Source organism: Mugil cephalus, chromosome 20 (assembly GCF_022458985.1).
Source record: "Mugil cephalus isolate CIBA_MC_2020 chromosome 20, CIBA_Mcephalus_1.1, whole genome shotgun sequence".
NCBI classification, from domain to species: Eukaryota; Metazoa; Chordata; class Actinopteri; order Mugiliformes; family Mugilidae; genus Mugil; species Mugil cephalus.
In genome coordinates, this window is record NC_061789.1 from 17,606,881 (window position 1) to 17,627,359 (window position 20,479).

The 20,479-nt window shown below is 43.4% G+C and overlaps 3 protein-coding genes across 4 annotated transcripts in view; all 3 read left to right on the forward strand.

Annotated features, from left to right (window-relative positions):
- Positions 1–3,235, forward strand: part of plcl5 (phospholipase C like 5) — a 63,323-nt gene extending 60,088 nt beyond the window's left edge. Inside the window, exon 6 of the mRNA XM_047571192.1 lies at positions 1,353–3,235. Within this exon, the coding sequence (XP_047427148.1) occupies positions 1,353–1,823 (471 nt within the window). The 3' untranslated portion in view covers positions 1,824–3,235. The remainder of the gene's footprint in view (positions 1–1,352) is intronic.
- A 459-nt stretch (positions 3,236–3,694) lies between these two features.
- Positions 3,695–5,568, forward strand: hcrt (hypocretin (orexin) neuropeptide precursor). 2 transcript variants are annotated; one of them, XM_047572285.1, is made up of 2 exons: positions 3,695–4,344; positions 5,025–5,568. In XM_047572285.1, the coding sequence occupies exons 1-2, from the start codon at positions 4,261–4,263 to the stop codon at positions 5,385–5,387; spliced, it is 447 nt and encodes a 148-aa protein (XP_047428241.1). In that variant the 5' UTR covers positions 3,695–4,260; the 3' UTR covers positions 5,388–5,568. The 2 variants fall into 2 exon arrangements, with proteins under 2 accessions (XP_047428241.1, XP_047428242.1); XM_047572286.1 differs by having other exon boundaries at positions 5,028–5,568.
- Positions 5,569–6,293: 725 nt separating this feature from the next.
- kcnh4a (potassium voltage-gated channel, subfamily H (eag-related), member 4a) lies at positions 6,294–20,000 on the forward strand. Its single transcript, XM_047571655.1, has 15 exons — positions 6,294–7,239; positions 11,539–11,772; positions 12,014–12,145; positions 12,276–12,409; positions 12,778–13,030; positions 14,201–14,358; positions 14,714–14,921; positions 15,253–15,447; positions 15,529–15,728; positions 16,654–16,903; positions 16,993–17,207; positions 17,793–18,157; positions 18,268–18,344; positions 18,705–18,781; positions 18,901–20,000. Exons 1-15 carry the CDS (start codon positions 7,164–7,166, stop codon positions 19,861–19,863), a joined length of 3,537 nt encoding a protein of 1,178 aa, XP_047427611.1. The 5' UTR covers positions 6,294–7,163; the 3' UTR covers positions 19,864–20,000.
- The last annotated feature ends 479 nt before the right edge of the window (positions 20,001–20,479 follow it).

Sequence of the window (20,479 nt, forward strand, 5' to 3'; positions counted from 1 at the left end):
GTAGTGGTGGGATTTGGTGGCTGCCCTTGTTTGGGCTTAGCCCCCTGTGGATATCTTGAGGCCAGCTGTAGGGGCGAGTGCATCCAAAAACAAGTGGTGTCGTGATTTGGCTCTGGAAGCACAGCATTAGCTTCTTGCTGTCTTATTTTATGCTTGGTGAGTCATGACTTACATAATTTTTTTTTTTTTTTTCAAACATATGACTTATTCATTCTCCTCATTTGGGTGCCGGATTCACTCAGGTAAAAGGCCACTTGCAGCGGACTAACATTAGTGAGAATCAAACAATGGCCACCATGTGCGGGGCAACACCTTTGCCCCTCCCTAAGTATGTCAGACTGTTGTGCCTGCCTTGTGGCACTAAGAACTTTATCCCTTTTACCTTTTATACCTCACTCTGGAGCACAGCAGGTCACACTGTCCCTCTTCGCTTGGATGTTAGCCCAGCGAGCTGTCACAGTGGGTCAGATGGACTAAAGTTCAGTGGGAGGGAGGTAAAATATGCAGATTCACAGATGAGAAGGCCACTGCTTTCAACTTTCTTGTGAGCAGATGTTGGAGTGAACATATTGGGGGGGTGGGGGGGTGGGGTGGGGGGGGGGGGGGGGGGGGGGGTGCTGTGGCAGCGCTAAGAGCCCTGGTGGGAATGAGGGAAGCATTTAAAGTCTGCAGAAGTGAAGTGAGTTTCTAAAAGCTTGTGGGCAAGTGTTTCTTTTTGATTTTTTTCTTTCAACGGCACTAATATCATAAGGACCTCTTAAAACAAAGACATGACAGCCAGTGGAGAAAAGAGACAGCTAGCTTAGGGAGGCAGGCTGCCCTGGCAGTGGCCCAGATTGACTTGACAGCGCTGTAACTCAGGGGGCCTGCCCTGATCACTTCCTTCGCATAAGGCAAGGATTCTTCTCTGGGGTGCTCAATTAAAGAGCAGAAATGGAGTATAACATCATCACCATATGAAAGCATTGTTCACCAGCTGAGAGGAGTATCATGAAGGGCTGGCAAGAAACCAAAGGTCTCTCTTTAGTGGCTCAATACTGCCCCCTTCTGTATCTCAGTAGACTATGCATTGATGATAAACAACCAGATTTCATTCATCGCTGTGTCTTAATTAAGCCAGATAGAAACTATTTTGAGATGAAAATCTTTTCAATTTCAAGAGGTCTGTTTTCAATACAGACCCAGTCAAGAAGGCAGCTTACAGTTAATGACATTATCTTATGCAGATAGGGAAGGATATTAAATGTGTTTGTTCCTATTTTTATTGCATCAGAATTGCTAAAACATGTGGTATTAACACAGTTCTCTTTCCTCCTCTCTGCTCTTTTTTGTCATTTTTGTCTCACTCGCAGGGCCAGGCAGATCTGCTGAAGCATGCCAAAAGCGAGGCACTGGACACTCTGCGTCAGATCCACTGTGCAGCTCAGTCCTGTGGCCTGAGTAAAAATGGTGCAGCTTCCCCACAGCTTCAGCACCATCCGCACCACCAGCCACAGCAGATACAGCAGCAGCAGCAGCCTCAGGCCAAGCCCCACCCACAGCCTCCATTACTGTACCAGTCTCAAACCCAGCTCCAATCCCAGACCACACCTCAGGCTTATCTCCATCCCCATATCCAGCAATATCCCCAACCGCCTCCCCAGCCGCCGCCTTTCAGTCTCATCCAAACTGTTTCAAGGCCACCGGCCTATCCTCAACCCCCGCCCCTACCCCAGCAGCTTCAGCTTCAGTTCCAGAGCCAGCAGAGGGCAGCAGGACCTCTCGACACCATCCACGAGAAAGACAAAGAGATGGTCATCGACAATCCTCCAGGATCCTGCTGACCCGCAGCCTGTGTCCACAGAGAATCCTACCCAAAGGGAGACAGAGAGAGCAATGCAGAGAAGCAGAAAGGTGTAGAAGTGAAGCAAGAGGCCGATAGGGAAAGGGACTTACAGGAAGTTGCGGAGAAAGTCAAAGAGATGATGATGATGGCGAGGAAGACTCGTCGCGTTAGAAGCGAGACACAAGTCTGACAGGAGAGCTGAAGACCTTACACTTGAGTGGCAGATTTTTGATCAGCATAGAAAACTGGAAACGTGATGTTTGGTTTTCTCTGGATTTGGGAGGCAATCTTCCAAGCCAGAAAATTAACTAACATTTCTCTGTTCTCTCTTGTGAAAGGTAAAAAGGTAACAGCTGGTAACAGAATGAATGCATTCAGTAGTTGTATCAGTCAGCTAGATACTCCTGTCTCTCTCTGGGCAGCGCTAGATACATGCTGCTCCACAATGTACTCTAGCTTTGTGGGCACAGGCTTTACCTCACGTTGGCGTTTAACGCCACAAATTTGCCTTTTCATTTTCAGAGACGGCACGTCTTTGAGTTTTTATTTCTTCATACTCACATTCTTCCTCCTTCATCGTAGACAAAAGGCTCGGTGCAAAACCACTCTCCTTTCAATGACTCACATGCCATTTTAATTTTAAGTGCACAAAGTAGAGTGGCTCTACTAGGCTGAGCGCTGTAGGGGTCACAAATTACCATTTCAGCACAAACCAGGGAGCAATAGAGCTAAAATAGAAAATCAAACCGCGGCTGTTGATGTGTTCAATCCTACTGATGTATCCCCCCTGCTGATGTCATCCATCCTTCCATCCGACACCTGCAGATACACGTGTCGTGTCATTCTTTAGGATTTAAGTTCCGCATCGCTGGACACTCCTCCACAAGATCTCCCTGTCTCCTCCCCAGGGGCTGTGTTTATGATGTTACGTGAGTTGGTGTTTTGGTCCCCAGGGTTGAGCAAGCCAATCCAGCCAATCACAACTGGAATATGTGACCCCCCCCTGTCTGTTAGAGGTCAGAGGTCAACATGAACCATGGTACTGCTGTCAGTAACAACACAAAGTCATTATAGATGTAAACTATATGTAAAATGTACGAAGGGAACATATATTGCTATAATAATTCTCAGACATTAATGATTGATATTATGATAATTGTTGTTAGTTTTATTGATATTCTGATTCTTCTTTTTTTTTTAACATTACTTCCACATATACAGTGATTTGACACCTGTTGTTCTGTGGTGCAGATCAGGACAACCAGTGCATGTGGGACTGGAACGAGGGATTACGGGTTAGCGCCACAACACAAGGGTCAAACAATAACCTGACATGTGTTACACATTAAAGTGAGTGTGGATTCTGTAAGAGCTCTTTAAGTGGCCCATTAAAACTGGCTTTATTGTTTATCCCGTCTCCTCTTGTTCATTGCTCTTTCAAATGATTATAACTGTATGCAAACATACACTGATGTTAAATGTGCCTTGTCTTGGCGATGGGGTTTTAATTTCACCAGTATTATATTTTCCTGAAATAGTTTTAACAGTGCAGGGTTCACACTGACCTTTTTCAAATAGATCTACATGTAGTTTCAATAAAAGCAGCGGCCCAATTAAAAGTAAAGTGATATATAAGGCTTTCCAAAAGCTGTTTTGTTTGCTTTTGGCATGCTGCGTTGCAAATTTGATTCCTTTCATCCACATTGAAAAATTAGATAAACACAGGAATGAGTTTTGGCTGTTTAAAGCAGTACATCCTGTTGTCCATTAGATGGCAACAGTCATTAAGTAAACGGCTGCGAAGATGAAACATCAGTTTGGTGGTTGATGTGTCCTTAGATGGTCGAATGCAGAGTTTTCTACAATTTTTAGAGCTGAACATGTGGCAGGTACAAGGGTGTAGCTCAGGGTTTCTGAGGGCCTCAATTTTTTTTAAACCTTTGTGCACACAAAGTTTTAACAAATATCCCTTCACAACTGTTTCCTGATGTGTCAGTATGGCAGCTCTGGTATGACAGAATAAGGCCCATAGAAGCTCATTAGCATGGCCTTTGAATGGGCTTTATTATTAGAAGTGAGAAAGGGCAGCAGTGTTTTTATGTTATTTGTAGATTTCTTAGACCTCGCTGGACACATTAACTAATTGACTCCTGTCCCTCAACACTCATTGTGAAGGTATGTCTTAATAAACCTTAGGCAGGCGACCACAAAGACATACCTCTACTTCATCCGAGGTCCACACAGGCGCCTTGGAGATGATTTGCAACGCTAATTAATGGCCGACAGCAAAACTTCCAGTGAGCAAACAGGAGAATCCGTGGTTATGTGTCGTGTTTGCGGCTGTCCCGTGTGACGTCCAGAGGAGTGGCTGACGATGCGAACACAGGACAATATAAAAGACACTTGTTCTTTTCCCGGTGAGACGAGAAGATCAGATGTCTGTCCTTCGCACGCGCCAGAAGATGAGCTGTTTCCCGTTCCACGTCCACACAGCCGCTGGCATGGCCTCGTTTAACAGGGTAAGGCACCTCCAGTCAGATTTTCCTTTGACACGGTTTTACATTCATCTCTCTTTTTTTCACAATAACATGCTTTCACACTCAGAATGTTTGTGCTTTTGTTATTAGCTCTTGAATTCTAAAGTACGTGTGAGGACAATGCGCTTGATAAGACTAGTCACTTTTCAGTATTTTATTCAACCTTTATTCTGATCGTAGTCTGCCATGGTTTCATCAGATCACATCCAAAAGTGTTTGGCGGCAGGGTAAAAGCACTTCACAGTTTCCGCCTCAGTTAACAATACTTTAATTTGTGCAAAACTGTAGGGTGCCCTTTCCTAAAAGCCTCTCTTTTGGACAATTGATTTCTCTTTTCAGGGAATCGATACGGATCATAACCTTAAAACATCCCATATAGCCCCGTGTAACTGATATTTCCTCTTATTTTATGCATTCTAATTTGTGTTCCCTATTTCTTTGTTAGACATTGTCTTTAACATTTCTTTATCTCTGTATGTCCTTATGAAATAAAATAATATATAAAATAATTTGTTTAAGATGAAGAAAATTAGCCTGCTCTGCCCATGCACACGTTATACCAGATTTAGATTATTAGAGATAAGTGATTTATTTGAACATAAGTTGTGTCTGCAGTTGTTCATGCGTATATGTCATGTTCTGAACTAATCTTGTTCAACAAGCAGAAGGTCCTGGCGTTGGCCTTGATGCTGCTCCTGTCCCAGCTGGCTTGCGATGCCAACAGCACGCACGAGTGCTGCAGACAGCCGTCCCGCTCGTGTCGCCTCCATGCGCTGCTCTGCCGCTCCGGCAGCAGAGGCTTGGGGGGAGCCCTCACGGGGGACGCCGCCGCTGGGATCCTCACCCTGGGTAAGCGGAAAGAGGACGAGCACCGCCTGCAGAGCAGGCTCCACCAGCTCCTCCATGGCTCCAGGAACCAGGCGGCTGGGATCCTGACGATGGGGAAGAGGACCGAAGAGAGGCCCGTGGAGCAGTACTTTGACTGGGTGGCTCAGGAAGGAATTACCAGCAAGACACATGTTTGAAGTACACTGGGACTCTGGGAAAAGAGCGCACAAAGTATATATATATATATTTGTTGATGTAAAAACCTTTGAACTGAGCATTTTTGGATGTGGTGTCAGAGGATTTCAGATGGAGGAAGTTGTGTAATACTGTATATTGTAAAAGGCTTTGAGATGTAATAAAAACCTTTGAAGGTTAAAACTTTAGCCATTTCTGTTATAATCTCCATCAGTTATGTTTCATCCGGGATACAGCTGCATTGCTTTTAAGATCAAGCCATTGTATTCACCTCCTCTGAGGATGTGTTGAACAGCTGGGATTATCATAAGCATAACGATCCCGGAAAACCTTTAGATTTTGAACCATTTCGCTTGTAGTTACAGAGTTTGGTCTACTTGACCGGGAATTCAGCTCTGAAGCTCGTTAGAACAGTCCACCAATTTGGCACGCTGCAGAGTAGAACCACACACCTTTAATGATGCAGGGAACGACAGACTGCTGCTCAGCAAGACGGTGCAGATACCTGACTCAACCTGCCAAATGCCTACTGTATTTACAATGCAAAGGTTCAGCCTCCAAAAAAAAACAAAAAAAAAAACTCTAAATATCCAATCAAAATCATCATCCAACAAGTTTGTCTTTGATATGAAAGTGTGTATGTGTGTGTGTGTTTTTTTTTTTTTGACATTTCCATGTATAAATATAGCTTTTAATAACGCCTCATTGAAATGTCAAGTCTCAGCGGAAGCTTTACATTAACATATGGAACCTGGTGGAAATGGTAATAGGCAGGGATCTCATTCAACCTGCATGTGTTTCCGTCCAAACGGTGTGTGCTATGGTGACAGTGCATTCAGGGGTGTGTGCTGAGGTGGTGATGAATGTAGCTAGATGGTAAGGAAAATGTGAAATACAGAACAGGCTGGACTCGTCAGAAAGCTTTTCATCAAGCTGCGTGCCTGAATCACAACGACCTCTGGCCTCAGTGCGCCCGCAGAGCGGCCGATGAAAAGATGCGTCCTCTATAGATACGTTGTGTTTTACAGCACTGAATAGAATCCTGCTCCACAGCATAGGTCTTCAACAGGGGGTCCGCGAAGGTACTGCAGTACATTTCCAGAAGACCCTTGGTCTACAGCAAAAAAAAAAGAAAAAAAAAAACTAGCATGCTTGCAGCCTGAGCGACAGAAAAGCATGTCACTTATACCTTGCAGTGAGGAGTTTTAGAAAAGGTACAGAGGTATAGGGTGTGAGGCAGCAAGAGCAGGTAGTCTGAGAAAAACTTTTCTTGGGAGTGACAAGTAGGAGGGTATTTTGTGAGAAAGAAAGAGAGAAGGCAGAGATATCGGATAAATTCACAGAGTGTGGAAAGGGGGATGGTTCAGGCTGTTGTAAGAGAGCGCGGGGAAGGGAGAGGGAGAGAGACAGAGTTGACAAGAACCATGGTGAGTGGAGTTAGACCGACTGAGGAGCAAGTGAGACTTTAGCTGTGATGCTGGAGCGGTGCAGAGGATGAGCAGCCGCACCTGAAATCTTCAGATTCAGCACTGAGAGAGAAGCTTTAGAGAGATAAAAGCCTGTTTTGGTTTTTTTCCAAAGAAGAAATTGGATTTCTCTGTGATGCAAGTTTGCAGTTCCATCCTCACGACATCACATAAAAACAACTTACACTCGAGTGAAGGAGGAGAGACACAGGCGAGCCCAGCGAGAGGCACAGGTTTTTCTCTTTCCGGTCGTCTTTTGGGGGACGGTGGGAAACTTTTGGACCCTGCGACGTTTTGTTAATACAGCACAAGATGCCTGTGATGAAGGGTCTCCTCGCTCCACAAAACACCTTCCTGGACTCCATTGCAAACCACTTTGATGGCACTCGTAAGTATTTTTGGGACAAGGTCTGGAAGTATATCTTACTGTATACTGATTTTGCTATTTGTGACAACACTTTGCTTCCGGCATTGTTGTCGTGAAGGACATCATTCAAAATATCAGTTATATGAAAATATGAATATTAATAGTTTTGTCTCAGGTTTAAGAATGCAGCTCTATATCAGGCTAGCTTTGGGGATTTTAGCCTGTGGCATTTCAGTAACCTACTTTAGGACTGACACTGACACTGAAAAATGCTCATTTAAGGCATTGTCTTCAAATACTGAATATAAGCATGTTTCATGGCTGACATTAATGCATTTCATATCAGGTCGTTATCAAAAACAAACCAAAAAAAAAAGGTATTAAACCAAATCCTTCAACAGCAGTATGAATTCTGTATATATGAGTGTATAAAATAAACTTCCACACATTTTTGTCTTTCCTGTTTAACATGTGTCTAACATATTCTTCTTATCATGAGGCTTTAAACGACATTTTCCTGACCTTTGCTTCATGCATCACTTTGATGTTTCTGAGTCAAGCGCGGGGCACACGGTGTGACAAGAGAGGCGCAATTAAACGGATGCTCAGAAGGTTAGTGTTTTGATGAAAATAGGATTTTTTGCTGCCGTGTGGCCGCAGTTATAGATTTAATCAAACACACAGCAAACCAAAACCACTGCAATTAAACACATAGGTGAAATGTTAGACAAACTAAATGGCTCTGTGTTTGCTTTTGTTCTTCCTTTTACCAGTCAGTTTACACAATCGGTGAGTTCAAAATGAAGAGTTACGCATCCAAAACTTAAACAGTGAGACTTTCAATATCTTCTCAAATTTATGTTCAAGTAAAAAGCAAATGCTCATTTGTTATTTGTAATATTACATTAGTTAGAACACAATCTTTAGTACGGAAAATCCTGCACTGCAGAATATAAAATATAACTGATGCACCTTGCATTTAATACTGGTCTTTGTGTTGTTAAATTAGAGTTTTAAAATAGCACAGTTATACAACAGGTGTTTATTTTTACACTATAAGATATGGACGATGGTCCCCCGCCCTTCTTCCATTTCCATTCTTCCGTCTTCATGTTTCGGGTCTGACCGCGCACGTCCTTTACAGCTTAGCAAATTCACGGGTTCACCGTGATGGCACGACTGCTGTGTATATTCCTGGGCTTCTTGTCCTCGCTGTCGTGCACGAATAGAAGTGCTTCTGCACACATGAGAGCCGCACACATCTTACCCGCCACAATACCTCCTGTATGGGATGTGCTAGTGGGTGGATTGACCGAGTGGTTGCGTGGGAGGAGCAGGGGCCAAATGACAAGAGATGTCTTCAGAGCAGAGCGCCATTCAGCCTTCTTGAATAGCCTTGAATAGGTCCTGATTGAATTGAAAAGCCTTTCCATGTGAAGACGCTCTTGGAAGATGCTCCGTGAAGAGGGAATGAGGTGGCTTCAATGTGGTCCTGATATGAGAGCGGCGAGATTAATTAAAATAAATAGAGGCCCAGAGCTAATTAAATAGCATGCAAGCTCTTACAACAACTTAATTTATTCATCTACTCACTCACATGACTACAACACATAGGTTAAGATGGTAATTGACATGAAACTGATGGAGTAGAGTAATGTTCATGTTATATAACACAGTGTTTTTACAGAGGAAGGGGTATCAAATATCAAGACGCCTTGTGAGTCTTGAACTGAATCTTTCTCCTTCTCAAATGTGATCATGCAGTTCATTCATTGACACACAATGACTATATTACAAAACTAACAAATAGGATGTAAATGCATTAGCGTTAGAAGTTTAGAAATAACATTCACTGAAAAGTGTGATGCCACCTGTGCAGTACTGGTGATACGCTACAGAGCAATTTGTGTTTCACATATAATCCTTAGGGCCACCAAGTTTTGACGTCTGTCAGAGTGAACCAGCTTCTTTGTGGCTGTGTTTTGTCTGAATAAAGCGACTCCATAGAAACAGGCTGAGGGAGAGACGGTCGCAGGATTTGATTTCAGAGACAGTACCTGAACAAAAGTGGAAAGGGATTCATCCATATCACGATTGTTCGCGCGCTGAGACAGGACTGATTTGCATAAGTCCTGAAAGGATTAATTGCTGTAGGTGATGGAGGATATGACAATCTGCACAATGGACCCAAAAGATCCCCGGCGTTTTATGATTTTGAAGGTTCACTCGAAACCTCAGTGGAGCTTCACAATCGTTCAAACCAGTAAAATATGTTGCGTATGAATCAGAATGATCCTAATGTTGTGCATCCTTTATTGACTATATGTGTGTTTCAGAGGCCACGCTGTCTTGGTAACCCCATAGATGTGAAATGCAGCACTGCCATATGTTTTTTTTCTTTTTACTGTATCTGCGCAAATTGCCATAGCAACACAAGTGTAGAAAGATCTTAATTTAGCTTCTTGTGAGATTAACTACGCACACATCAGGTAGCACGCACCCACACTTTACTAATTGAGTGTCTTTTCCTCTGGAACACTTTGAGGGTGTTCAAATTATTTTTTTTTCACAACTGTGGCGTTAATGACGGTGTTTACTTGTGTGGCTGCAGTGAGAATACAAAACCTTACATTACAGCAGACTGCAGTGCAGCTGCTCAGCGTTGTCCTTGTGGCTGCAGCATCACAGTGTCTGGCTGCACAGTCAAACAAAGAACTTATTTGACATTTTATTTGCACACATTCTAACAGTGACTGACTGAATGAATGAATGAATGAGGACACTTCAGTGGACTGTATTTGTACTTATTTATTTCTGTATTTGTCTCAATATTGAATGATTAAGTGACTGGAAGGACACTTGCGTTAAAGAACTATGGCTGGCTGTTGTTTCTTTTTACAGTACAGAGCATGACCCCTCAGGTGTTCTTTTAAACCGTGCTGCAGTTTATAAGTGACTAAATAAAGCAGGGGGTCAGGGGGAGCTCTTGCAGATAGTCTCAAGAAACCAGAAATATAAAAATGACCGACCTGCTAATTTCTGAGGCAAACTCTTCCTACTGTATTTCCGTCACAGCCTGCATGTCATGCCATCATATTATATTGTCTTCTGCTCAGTCGCCTTCATTTCCTGCCGTTACTCAACAGTGTTTCAACAGGTGCCAGGTTCAGTGGGTTCCTTTTTTCTTTTTTTTTCTTTTTTTTATGTTTTTCAGAACAGACTGAGGCTCATTGCTGGATTTATATTATTTACCATATTTGAAGCTCATTTCCATTGCCATCTGTACAACATGCGCACATTTCAGCATTTGGAACGAGGCTTCAGGTTTTGGCTCTGGCCGCTTAATTAGCAGAATGTTTCTGAATGTTCAGCTTGGATATGTTTTCTTAATTCGCTTTGGACTCTAGAGTTACACGTTTTCCATTTGTTTTCCAAAACTGCAGTGCACTGAACTCTCGGTGCTACTATCTTTTATGTCGTAGTTATTTTCCGTGACATAAAATTAACAAAGTACAAACATTTAAATATATACATGATAGATACATGTCAGCACAATACAAAGCTCAACAGCATTTTAAACTACATCCCCCAAAACTGAAAACATTATTTAAAACGATTTCTTGCCGCATAGTAAATGGTGGTTAACACTGAAGCCGCGTTAGGTGACTCTGAATTGGCTGTAGGTTTGAGTGTTAATGGTTGTCTGTCTCTGTGTGTGTTAGCCCTGTGATAAACTGGAGACCTGTCCAGGGCGTACCCCACCTCTCGCCCAGTCACAGCTGGGATAGCACCCCCTTATAGAAGATTTCCCATTGCAACCTTTAAGAAAGGAGGATTTAACACTGGTTTGAGTGGATTTAGTGCTATTACACTTACAGTATTACAAGCATGTGTGTGTTTCTGCAGTGAAAACACTCCACGTGCTAATTTAGGTCCCAAGACTTACTGAGGGTAACTTCCTGGCCTCCTGTTGAGCACACTGTGGCCTCCCATAGTCTGTATCCTTAGACTTCATACACTCCACCTGCAAACCTCAAAGCCGTCTCTGGTGGTCTGTAAATTAGACCATTATATATAACTGAAAGGAGAAGTAAGTAAAGATGAAAAAAGTTCTTTTCTGTCTCGTCCTTCAGCAACTGAATCACAAGTTCACTGGAGATGGGGGAAAAAAAAGGAGAAGGACATCCAAAGAATCTGGTTGCCGTGTCTGAAAGTTTTCTGCCAGAGCGGCAGCTATCTCACTGAATATTTCTTGTTGTGCAGTCACTCAGCGTCCACAGCTTTAGCTCCACCTGTGGTCTTTCTGTTCTGTCCTCGCAGACAGTAACTTCCTACTGGGAAATGCTCAGGGTCGTCATGGCTACCCCATCGTCTACTGCTCTGACGGATTTTGTGAGCTGACCGGTTTTGTTCGGACTGAGGCGATGCAGAAAACCTGCACGTGCAGCTTCCTTCATGGAGCGGAGACCAATGAAAACGTTGTCCAACAGGTGGACAAAGCTCTGGAAGGCCAGCAGGAGTACCAGGGAGAAGTCTGCTTTTATAAGAAAAATGGTGAGGATCACAGAGTTGTAATTGAAACACACGCTTTTACATTTTCAATGTAAACCTGTTGTATTGAACACAATCTAGGAGATGATTTCTCTATTTATACATTTGTCCTGCCTTTCTGTGATTGTCGGAACATTTGTCGTGCTCGAGTTTCAAAAGAAATCCAATTTGTCATTTTGGCGAAACAATTGTCTGGCGGCCTTATTGGGTAATCTCTCTAAAATAACATCTTTAATACCCTCAGGAAATCCATTTTGGTGCCTGCTGGATATCGTACCAATTAAAAACGAGAAAGGTGAGGTGGTGCTGTTCCTGTTATCCTTCAAAGACGTCAGTGAATCACACGGGAAAAGCTTCCACTATGCTCAAGGAGATGGTGAGGACCTGTCTGCATGCAGCCGTTAAAAGCTCCTACCCTGATTTGAACCATGCCATTTTGTCACGTTCATTTATGCAATTCAGTGTTATACGACGCAGTTTACACGGGACAATTAATCTCCTCGCAGGCGCGTCAGAGGTGGCTCACCACAGCAGAAAAAGCAACCAAACACACTTATCCCAAGCTCGGGAGAGGGGGAGAACTGTCCTGCACCACATGAGCAACCTTTTCACCCAGAGGGGGAAGAGGAAGCTGACCAATGTGAGTGCAAACACCTGGCTTGAAATCACAAAGCCTCCTTAATAACTGAACTTTTGTGCTATTTACTTTGTCACTGCAGATGACATTTTCACTGAAGCTTGCTGTGGTTGTAGCTTATTAATTTAACGTTTTTCTATCCACTTATTTTATCCAACAGTCATACCAAAAACTAGTATAGCTACAATGATTTCAAGATTCTTCATCATGCTCCAAAATTGAGGGCAGCTGTAAATAAAAACCACTTCAGACGTGAATATTCATCAACGCGAGCTCATTCTCTCTAACTGTGTCGAGTCTCCTTCTGCAGCAACCAGGGCGTCACAGAGAGCGCGCAAAGTTCAGAGCTCGGTGTCTCGTTGTGTTTTCAGAGTGTGTTCCAGAAACCATCCCTGCCCGAGTACAAGGTGGCCGCCGTGAAAAAGTCCCGCTTTATCCTGCTGCACTACAGCATCTCCAAGGCCCTGTGGGACTGGCTCATTCTGCTGGCGACCTTCTACGTGGCCGTCACCGTGCCTTACAACGTCTGCTTTGTTAGCCACGATGAGGGCGCTGACCGCCAGTCACTTGTCAGCCGTAGCACAATAGGCAGCGACATCGCAGTGGAGATGCTCTTCATACTTGGTATGATGTATTTGTGCGACTGTTTTAATTGTGATGTGGTTTTTACTCCAGATATTTTGTTATGTTGCAGCATCTCACGAAGTGACAAAGCCTTACGAGGAGACAGCAACGTTAGATTTAAATTAAGAGTGACCTGTCGCTCAGTGCAACAGCAGCGGTTTCCGTGGCGATGCTTAACACACGACCTCCCCCCCGCCTCCACCTAATCACGCCCACTCAGGGAGCTTCTGTTGCCCCAAGGTTATGGATCATAATTAGATTTCTCTCACTTTGTCCCAATTTTCTCCAAAGAAAGTGCGATAGCACATCTGTCACAAGCCTCCCTGTCTCCCTGTCTCTCAACAGGTTTGTCTGGAGACATTCAGTGAGCAGATTTAGCTTGTGTGGTATCACATACTATTCCTTGTAAATTAAAAAATGTTTCATGTCAACGTACAACTACTGTTGCTGTGCCAGTTTCACTTAAATTTACCCTCATTCAGTCTTTGCCAACACTTAAGGAGAACTTTAGTTTTCGTCTAATCTCATCTTCTACAACTGCTTGTCCTCTGGGAGGTTGTGGGGGGGCTGGAGCCTATCCAAGCTGTCCCAACTGCATAAGAGGCACCCTAGACAGGTCTCCAGTCTCAGAGAGACAGGCAACCATTCACACTCACACCTACGGCACATTTTTGCCTTTGGACGTTGGGTGGAAGCCGGAGTACCTGGAGAGAGGCCACACAGACTCAGGGAGAACATGCAAACTCCGCACAGAAAGGCCCCAGTCAGATACAGACCCAGACCACCACAACACTGTGTCGTCCCACTTTAGTTTTTAGTGTAGAAAAAAAAAAAAAGTCAGGTAAAATATACTGCCAGGGATAATTGGGTCATGTTACACGGAAATACGGCCACGATATTTGTCAGTTTAAATCTCTAGAGGTGTAACCTGGTATAAAGTAACACCGAAAATGTCTGAAATAATGAACAGTGATGGTAAAACATTTTTACATTAATAGTTTAGAACTATTTTACACATTTATTAGTGTTTATTGAAATGTCATTATTTATTTATTTTTTTAAAAAATTGCTTTGTACCTAAGGTACCCATTTCAAACTTAACTCTATCAAATTACCTTTCTATTACATTCTCTTCATGATGCTTTTTTCACGTTTAAATCCTTTTTTCAGACATCATCCTGAATTTCCGCACCACCTATGTGAGTCGGTCAGGTCAGGTAGTGTACGATGCCCAATCCATCTGCCTCCATTACTGTACTACCTGGTTCTTTGTGGATCTGATTGCTGCACTCCCCTTTGACCTCCTCTATGCTTTCAACATCACAGTGGTAAGACTGTCATTTTTTTTACATACTTGGAAGTATGATATGTCCCCTTTGTTGTATACTTTCCTTTAGGACTGAAGTTTTAGAGTTATCCTCTCGGAGCGGTGGACTGAGAAGATGATCATTTCTCTGCATTAACACACTTCACTGAGCATTCTTGTTTGTCCTGTTTTCTCCTGGCTTAGTGTTACTCTGCCGAACACGTCAGCTGATGCATGAAGACATGTCTCACTTTAAACTTTAACTTTGGTTTTGCTAAAAAAAAAAAGAAAGAAAGAAAGACATGAAAGACAGTAGTTTGGAGAGGAAAAGGCAATGTTACTCCAAATCAACATGTGTTCTCCCACTTTTTCTTCAGACTTCCCTGGTGCATCTCTTGAAGACAGTTCGCCTGCTGCGTTTGCTGCGTCTTTTACAGAAACTGGATCGTTACTCCCAGTACAGCGCTGTGGTCCTGACTCTGCTCATGTCTGTTTTCGCTCTGCTGGCTCACTGGATGGCTTGTGTCTGGTATGTCATCGGGCGCATGGAGATAGAGAGCAGTGACCCCATTACCTGGGACATAGGTGAGTGTGCTGTATTTGTGTCTGGCAGCTCCCACACCAGCTCATCAAGAGTGTAATGTCCCTCCTCGGTCATTGCCTTTTACTTCAATGCCTCAGTGCCTCTGCGTCATTTTCCAGAGGAAGTGTAGGTCACAGAATAGTTTCATTATATCACCAGCGATACATTATATCAGTTTTTATTATGCCACTCGTTGTTGCTGACCAAACAGGTCAGACATTGAAGCTGAATTAGACAAAAACAAAGTAACCGATGTCCTAAAGTTCAGTCACCTAAAAGCCCCCCTCCACCCACATTAGTCTTATACAACCATCTTCTGACGTCTGTCACCAGGCTGGCTTCAAGAGCTGGGGAAGCGCTTGGAGACACCTTACATCAACAGCACCCTGGGGGGTCCCCCCATGCCTAGCGCCTACATTGCTTCCCTCTACTTCACCCTCAGTAGTCTTACCAGCGTTGGCTTCGGTAACGTGTGTGCAAACACAGATGCAGAGAAAATCTTCTCTATCTGCATTATGCTCATGGGAGGTGAGTTTAAACGTGGTAACAGAACATTCGGACATGTATGAAAAGTGTTGGCAGCAATACCTGTCCCTCTGCCACCTCCAGCCCTGATGCATGCAGTGGTCTTTGGCAACGTGACAGCCATCATCCAGCGCATGTACTCGCGCCGCTCGCTCTACCACACCCGCATGAAGGATCTCAAGGACTTCATCCGTGTGCATAGGCTACCCCAGCAGCTGAAGCAGAGGATGCTGGAGTACTTTCAGGCAACTTGGTCAGTCAACAATGGCATCAATGCCAATGAGGTGGGTGAAAGATCCCAAATTAGCAAAGTACTTTTATTTTGCCAAGGAAAACATTTGCCTATCTGCTTAATATATATTATCACATACAGTATATGCATACTGCATGTTTAGCCCCAATAAGATGTCGTTGTGTTAAAGTTTGGCACTTTAACATGTAGCTTAACATTACGTGAACTGTGTGGGCTGCAGTCTTCAGGAAGAGAAAGTACATAGCGTGTGGGCGTTGCATTCTAGATTCAGAAATGTCATACTTAAAATGTGGGGCACCTCAGATCCTCTGGAGCCTTATTCCATTTCCTTAAGTAGGTGGTGCTTTGTTGCAAATAGAATTTCGGTAACAATGCCAAAGTCTATCTAGGAGAAGCTGACTGTAATTACAAGGGTGGGAGCTGGGATAGAGAGAATACTCATTAACACCCTCACCACCACCATCTGTAGATAATTAATTCACCGTTGAAGGTAACAGACGCTCCTTTCTGAGAACATGCCAATTTTGGGAGTTTAGCTGAGCAAGGTGGCACATCATGTGAGTGCACCACAATGTGTGCCTTTAGCAGTGGTCAAAGATATGTTTAAGTTATTTAGGTTTTTTACAGTAGCACTATGTTAGAGTTAAAAATAATAGTACTAGTTTAGAATTAAAGCAGTTGTTAAATGTTTTGAAGGAGGACTGATGTAAAGTGATTTTTGACTCCAGAACCAGCTCTTGTTAGCTGAAAGTAACCGTGCCAGTAATGTGATGACTCAACTATCAATACAAGGAGTCTAGTCAGTGGGCAGTGCTGAAAAGCACTTTACATTTATTCATTCTCATCAATGTTACTTGTGTGTAGTTTGTATCCCCGGAAGCACAGTAACATACACATTTATTCGACCATCAATTAGTGCTTAAAGTCTCATTTATTTGCCATCTGCTCCCTCTTAGCTGTTGCACGACTTCCCAGATGAACTACGAGCTGACATCGCCATGCATTTGAACAAAGACATCTTGCAGCTGCCTGTATTTGAACGAGCCAGCAGAGGGTGTCTACGTTCCCTCTCCCTGCACATCAAGACATCCTTCTGTGCACCAGGGGAGTACCTCATTCGCCACGGAGATGCCCTGCAAGCGAATTATTTCGTCTGCTCAGGTTCCCTGGAAGTTCTGAAAGATGGCATGGTCTTGGCCATCCTGGGTGAGCATGCACCGAGGGTAAAACACTTACTCTGACTCTCATTTCTGGAAGTTTTGTGTGTAACTCACTCACTTTGTAAATCCCTGCAGGCAAAGGTGACCTTATAGGGGCTGACCTCCCAGAGCAGGACCAAGTGATCAAGACCAATGCAGACGTGAAGGCACTGACCTACTGTGACCTGCAGTACATCAGCGTTAGGGCTTTGAGAGACGTCCTTGGGCTGTATCCAGAGTACGGCACTCGGTTCAGCACTGACATCCACCACAACCTCACCTACAATTTAAGAGAGGGCAGTGAAACTGATGTAAGATATTTCACTCTCAGTGCAGTGAAAACCAGTGCAAAGAGAAACATACAGCACATGGCTGTTTAAGTTAACAGAAACACATATATACCAATCAGACCCATAGAATACCCCACCTATCACAAATAGGCTTTCCCTCACTATTGTAATTAGCCTGGATGCGCTTTATACGTCTTGGTAATTCGAAAGTAAAACATTGTCTGTCTTCATACAAACTGCTGAGATAAAGATAGATAAGACGTTGCATTGTGTGTCCACTTTATGCACAAGTCATAAAGATAATAGGCACAAAAACATTGTTGTACTTAGCTTGCCATGCTAGCTTGCATGTTAATACAAAGTACAAATGACAATAACACTTCAGCCAAAGTTCGCTTCTAAATATGCAAGACTGTTTCAGGTCACTCTTTCTGTTCTGACGTCTCACTTTCATTCATTAGATACTAATTTATAGTTTTTATTTATCTAACGTTATACTGTATGTGCAGTTTGAAATATGATGGGTATATTACCTGCAAAGAAACTAAACAGACACACAGTACTCGCAACTCGTTTCACCAAGTTTCTCCAAATGTCTCCTCTTAGGGAGTTTCCATGGACCATAAACTACCCTATATCATTAAGGCAGACGATGAAGACTATACGGACAACATCAAATATGCCCGGCACAAAAGAATGCCTCTACTACAAGGTATGGGCAGCCCTGTCCATCAGCCCAGCCTAAGCACCTTGTTAGGAGAGGAGCTCCGGCACATCAATGCACTCCACCTCTGTCGATCACCTGCTCAGGGAGGTAGAGGTCGCAGCCCTTCTCCTCAGCCTTTCATCAATGAGGAGCTGTCTCCATCTCCTTTGCCTAGTCTCACTGGTGACCCAAGCTTGAACCATCGGCCTTCCAAGTTACTCATGCCGTCCTTACCTTGTGTCAGTCCTCTGAACCTGAGCCCCAGGTAACTTAGACAGTCTTCTTTATTCAAATGCATGTAATCTGAATGGATTTATGTAACACCCCATTTTTTCCCCCATTGTTTTTTTAAAAAAAAACTTTTTTTACTGCCAGGGTGGTGGATGGAATTGAGGACAATGGTCACACATTTCTATTTAATGTAGAGCAGAGTGAATCAAGGACTAATACAGGTACAACTTTTTTTTCTTTTTTTTTGCACACTATGAATGAAAAATTAACTATTTTGATTTGAATAAAACATTTGATTACATCAATAGCCCAGTATCATAATTGCCTAAGTTACTGTTGATTTACTGTTACAATATCAATAAAAACACCAATGTATTTGCTAAAAACTGTGTTTTTTCTTGTTTATATGACTTAGGCAGTTATGCTATTAGGCTAACATAAGACTGAATAAACCTGTTGCTGTCAGATCATGTTCAGTCAGCACCTATAATCCTCTTCATCTGGGATTATATGTCATAAGTAGCAAATAGTACAAGAGTACCAGAACACTGTCACGTCATTTCATGCTTCCATCCTTTCAGACCGGTTACAAGTGAGTGCTAACCTGCTTCTGGAAACAGATGAAGTAAAAGAGAACATCAGCAAACTGAACAGAGAGGTATGGTCCAATATTAGATCTAGCTAGACCTGAAGTATATCATTATATTTATTTTTGGATGAGTTGTAATATGATAAAATAGTATATGATCCACTGTATATTTTTTTGCTTTTCCACAGGTGACCAGTTTGAACCAAGAGGTGTCAAACATGGCCAAGGAGCTCCATGACATAATGCTTTTCCTGCAATCTCATATGACTATGCTCCACTACACACCTCCAGTTTCTTCATATTCTTATGGTTTACAGATGGTCCCCAGTCCTAGTGTGACAACTTCCGGTAACTGGCAGCCTCACGTCCCTTTAAACATATCCACAGGGCTGCACCTTCATCATGAAGCAATTAACCACTCCGCTAGAAATGCATGGGGCTGCAGAGGAATCCCCTCCCAGGATAGAGGTCCGACCTTACTACACTCTTCAAGCCCTGTGTCATCCTGTTTACATCTGTGCTGCTCTGACAGAGAAGGGGCCGCAACTCATAGGTTACAGAGCCCATGTGGCCCCTTTCAAACACCCAGAACAAGTCCAAACTCCCCTTACACGAGCCACTCTCATGCACAGGGAGGTCCGTCCCTCCTGACCATTAGTTCTGCATTCAGTAGCTTCCCAGTAATTTGTCAGGCCACACCGCTGGTCTACAACACGCCTATTTCCACAGTAAGTGGCTCCCACCCCTTGTGCTCCACAGTAAATTCCAGCTACTCCCACCCATCCTTCAGTGTTCAAGCCAGCACTGATCCCTCATATAATCAGACCAAGTCCCAGACACCCATCCATTCCTCCATCACTCCCAGTGGCCACCCACAGTATCACACCACCTTCAGCCCTCTGACCGCCTCAAGAGTCCACACATCACTATGCACAGAGTGCAGCCAAGGCCACCAGGGTCCCATCAGCGGTCCCAGACAGAATGTCCCAGTAGGATCCAGTCCTGTTCACCAGACACAAGCCGTAGCATGTTCTCTGCTGGAGCAGGTCAACAGAGCCTGTGCACCCTCACTGAATCATGAGAGAACGGAAAATATTGAATCTTATGGTACGAGTGGCAGTATTCTGGACATGGAAGAAATACCGCACTAATGGCATTGGTGTGTTGTTGCGTTACTGTACGGTTATGATGAGAGTATTGTTCCTTAAAGAATTTAATTTGTTGAAACGCTTTCCCCAAACACCTGCTGAAACCTTACTGCCACGTCTCAATAAAAAAAATTAAAATTGTAACACTTGAATGCTTCTGTGGGATAATAACATTTTCATGACATTCGCAACAGTGACAGTGTACAGGACTGACTTATTAGCAATGAGCTGCAGTCATGCAACGCCACTCAGTGGTACCATTTGGTTACAGCAGGAAAATGTAAGGCTGATATTACGAGTGCTGAGACACCAACCTGAGTATTCATCTCAGTATTCGTCTTCAAATGAAACAAGTATGAAAAAGTTGGATGAATGTGTCATTTCAATATGACCAATTTAATTTAACTTAACAACAAGACCCAGTTTTTGTTTCAGTGTACTGACGTTAGGAAGGGCTCAAGACATTATAAATAGTCTTTGATGACATGAACATGTGCTTTAAAGAGTTAATACATTGCATACACAGTAGGCCTGCAGAAAATAATCCATGTGCATTTAATGGCAAACTGAGTGGTGCATTAAGGGACATGTTTTAAATCTGATGAACTCAGTAGTAGTT

Coding starts and splice junctions, on each gene's coding strand:
- kcnh4a (XM_047571655.1), top strand. CDS start 7,164: ATGCCTGTGATGAAGGGTCTCCTCGCTCCACAAAACACCTTCCTGGAC. Junction 12,410..12,777: donor GGAAGAGGAAGCTGACCAAT/GTGAGTGCAAAC, acceptor TTGTGTTTTCAG/AGTGTGTTCCAGAAACCATC. Junction 18,158..18,267: donor CCTCTGAACCTGAGCCCCAG/GTAACTTAGACA, acceptor TTTTACTGCCAG/GGTGGTGGATGGAATTGAGG.
- hcrt (XM_047572285.1), top strand. CDS start 4,261: ATGTCTGTCCTTCGCACGCGCCAGAAGATGAGCTGTTTCCCGTTCCAC. Junction 4,345..5,024: donor GCATGGCCTCGTTTAACAGG/GTAAGGCACCTC, acceptor TTGTTCAACAAG/CAGAAGGTCCTGGCGTTGGC.